The sequence below is a fragment of the Triticum dicoccoides genome, chromosome 1B (genome assembly GCF_002162155.2).
Source record: "Triticum dicoccoides isolate Atlit2015 ecotype Zavitan chromosome 1B, WEW_v2.0, whole genome shotgun sequence".
In the NCBI taxonomy this organism is placed as follows: Eukaryota; Viridiplantae; Streptophyta; class Magnoliopsida; order Poales; family Poaceae; genus Triticum; species Triticum dicoccoides.
The window spans coordinates 493,738,574-493,741,644 of record NC_041381.1 but is presented as its reverse complement, the minus strand read 5'-3'; the positions used below and the strand labels follow the sequence as shown (position 1 = coordinate 493,741,644).

The following is a 3,071-nucleotide window of genomic DNA, read 5'->3' as shown; positions in this document are numbered from 1 at the left end:
GGGAGGCACGGAGGGCACAGGTTCAAGACGATCAACTTCCCGGCAGCAAGGGAACGAGAATACGAGATGGCAGCTGGAGCGCTTCCTCTGGGTGTGCTCGTCGTGCTGCTCTGCGTGGGCGTCGTGCGCGCGGCGGACGCGGACATCGTGGCCGCGGGCCGTCCGCTCTCCGGCGACCAGAAGCTGGTCTCTCCCGGCGGCAAGTTCGCTTTGGGACTCTTCCACCCAGGTGAGAGCACGCTACATGTGCGCATGGCTTGACGACGGCCAGTGTAAGTTCATGGTGGCCAGTGGTGTGAGATGTTTCTGCTCTGTTTTTCTTCTGGCAGACGGAGCAGCCGACGGCAGCTGGTACGCCGGCATCTGGTACCACAAGATATCGGTGCACACGCCGGTCTGGGTGGCCAACCGCGAGACGCCGGTCTCCAACACGTCGCGGCTCGCCATCGCGCCCGACGGCAACCTCGCACTGTTCGACGGCGCCGGCTCGATTGTCTGGTCAACGAACGCCAGCACCAGCGGCGTCGCCAATGCCAGTGACACGGTCGCCGTTCTCCACGACTCCGGGAACCTCGTGCTCACGCCCGCGTCCAACGCCTCCGCAGTGCTGTGGCAGAGCTTCGACCACATCACGGACACGTGGCTTCCAGGCGGGAAGCTCAGGCGCGACAAGCGCACCGGCGTCATCCAGGCCATGGCCTCGTGGAGGGCGCGCGGCGACCCCGCGCCGGGGATGTACGCCCTCCAGCTCGACCCGTCCGGGGCGAAGCAGTACTTGCTGCTGTCGAATGGCACCCATGTGTACTGGGCCACCGGCAACTGGACAGGCAAGTACTTTACCGGGGCGCCGGAGGTCGCCGCGTCGAGCGGCGGCTCCGGGTATAGCTTCAACTTTGTGGACAACGACGACGAGAGCTACTTCACGTATAACTTCGCCGTGAACACGACGGTGTATCGGTTCGTCATGGACGTGTCGGGGCAGGTCAAGGGGTGGTTCTGGGTGGAGGCCACGCAGGGATGGAATCTGGTCTACGCCGAGCCCAAGGCCCGGTGCGACGTGCCTCGCGGCTGCGGCGCGTTCGGCGTGTGCACCGAGGGCTCGTCCACGGCGTGCGACTGCGCCCGGGGATTCAACCCGCAAAGTCCGGCGAGCTGGGGCCTCGGCGACTACATCGGCGGTTGCGTGCGCAACACCCAGCTTCAGTGCAGTAAGAACAGCAGTGGCCCGTCGGACGGCTTGAAGAACGTGGAGCAGGACAAGTTCCTCCGCATCGACCGCATGAGGCTCCCTGACGATGGCCGAATGGCGGGAGCCGCAAGCTCCGGCGACTGCCAACGCGCGTGTCTTGGGGACTGCACATGCTCCGCCTACGCGTACAACGGCAGCTGCTTCTTGTGGCACAATGATCTGTTCAACTTACAAAACGGTGTCCTCGACAACCAGGCCAGCGCCGGAAGCCTGTACCTCCGTCTCGCTGCGTCGGAGCTCCCAGGCGCGCGAAGCCACGTATGGAGGGACATCAAGGTCGCCGCCGTGGCACTCGGCGTCACGTGCTTCGTGATCGCCGCAGCCATTCTTCTCGTTCGTACGATAAGAGGAACGATGAAGAGGAGAAGAGCGACGATACTGAGCGGTCTCGCCGCCGGCGATGGCTGCGTGAGCTACAAGTACAGCGACCTGCAGTCCCTGACTAAGAACTTCACCGACAAGATCGGCGCCGGCGCCTTCGGGTCGGTGTTCAAGGGCCAGTTTTCCGACCGCACCGTCGTGGCCGTCAAGAAGCTGGAGGGGCTCCGGCAAGGCGAGAAGCAGTTCCGCGCGGAGGTGAGCACGCTGGGCACCGTCCAGCACGTCAACCTCATCCGCATGCTCGGCTTCTGCTCCGGCGGCGGCGACCGGAAGCTGCTTGTCTACGAGTACATGCCCAACGGCTCGCTCGACCGGCACCTCTTCCGCAAGACCTTCTACGTCCTCAGCTGGCAGGTGCGGTTCCAGGTCGCGCTCGGCGTCGCCAAGGGGCTCGCCTACCTCCACGACAAGTGCCGTGACTGCATCATCCACTGCGACGTCAAGCCCGAGAACATCCTCCTCGACGCCTCCTTCGGCGCCAAGGTGGCCGACTTCGGGCCCGCCAAGCTCGTCGGCCGGGACTTCAGCCGGGTGCTCACCACCATGCGCGGCACCGTTGGGTACCTGGCGCCGGAGTGGATCAGCGGCGAGGCCATCACGGCCAAGGCGGACGTGTTTAGCTACGGGATGATGCTCTTCGAGATCGTGTCCGGGAGGCGGAACATCGAGCAAGGGGAGAGGCGATCCGTGGTGTCGTCGACGGCAGACGCGGACGGTGCGGAGGAGCACCCGACGACGACCTTCTTCCCGTTGCTGGTCGCGAGGAAGCTGGCAGAGGGGGGCGTGATGACGTTGCTCGATCCCGAGCTGGAAGGCGACGCGAACGCCGAGGAGATGAGGAGGGTGTGCGAGGTCGCCAGCTGGTGCATCCAGCGCGACGTCGACACGCGGCCGACGATGGGGGAGGTGGTGCAGGTGCTAGAGGGGCTGACGGACTTGGAGATGCCACCGGTGCCTCAGTACCTTGAAGTGCTCGTGGGACGGCCGGTACACGGGACGGCGTACCATAGCGATAGCGGGGAGCAGCTTGAAGCGCCCGCGGGAGGCGGGACGGCCGGTACACGGAACAGTGTACCATAGCACGGAGCAGTTTCTCCGTTCGTAGAAGCTAGAGCATATCTCGTACTCCGCGCCATGGAGCATTCCGGCTGGAGCTAGTATTGTGTTTAGGTCTAGTTTTTTATTATAAAGTTGGCTAATGAAAACGCCATTGGACTGTAATTGTGCCATGATTAATTGATTATTTTATTCTTACTGAGGAAAAAAACATCATGCATAACATTTGAACGAACGTGCATGAAAAAAGTTCATATAACCCCCACAACTATCAATTTTGGGCCACATTACCCCCCACGTCTAAAACCGGGATCTTAATCCCCTGAACTTTCACAAACAAGTCAAAACACCCCCTGCGGCCCATTTTAGTGGTTTCAGAGGGCGG

At 62.5% G+C, this 3,071-nt stretch overlaps 1 protein-coding gene across 1 annotated transcript; it reads left to right on the top strand.

Annotated features, from left to right (window-relative positions):
- The first annotated feature begins 694 nt into the window (after positions 1-694).
- On the top strand, positions 695-2,755 carry LOC119307310 (G-type lectin S-receptor-like serine/threonine-protein kinase At2g19130). The gene has a single exon (XM_037583394.1). It carries the CDS (start codon positions 695-697, stop codon positions 2,708-2,710), a length of 2,016 nt encoding a protein of 671 aa, XP_037439291.1. The 3' UTR covers positions 2,711-2,755.
- The last annotated feature ends 316 nt before the right edge of the window (positions 2,756-3,071 follow it).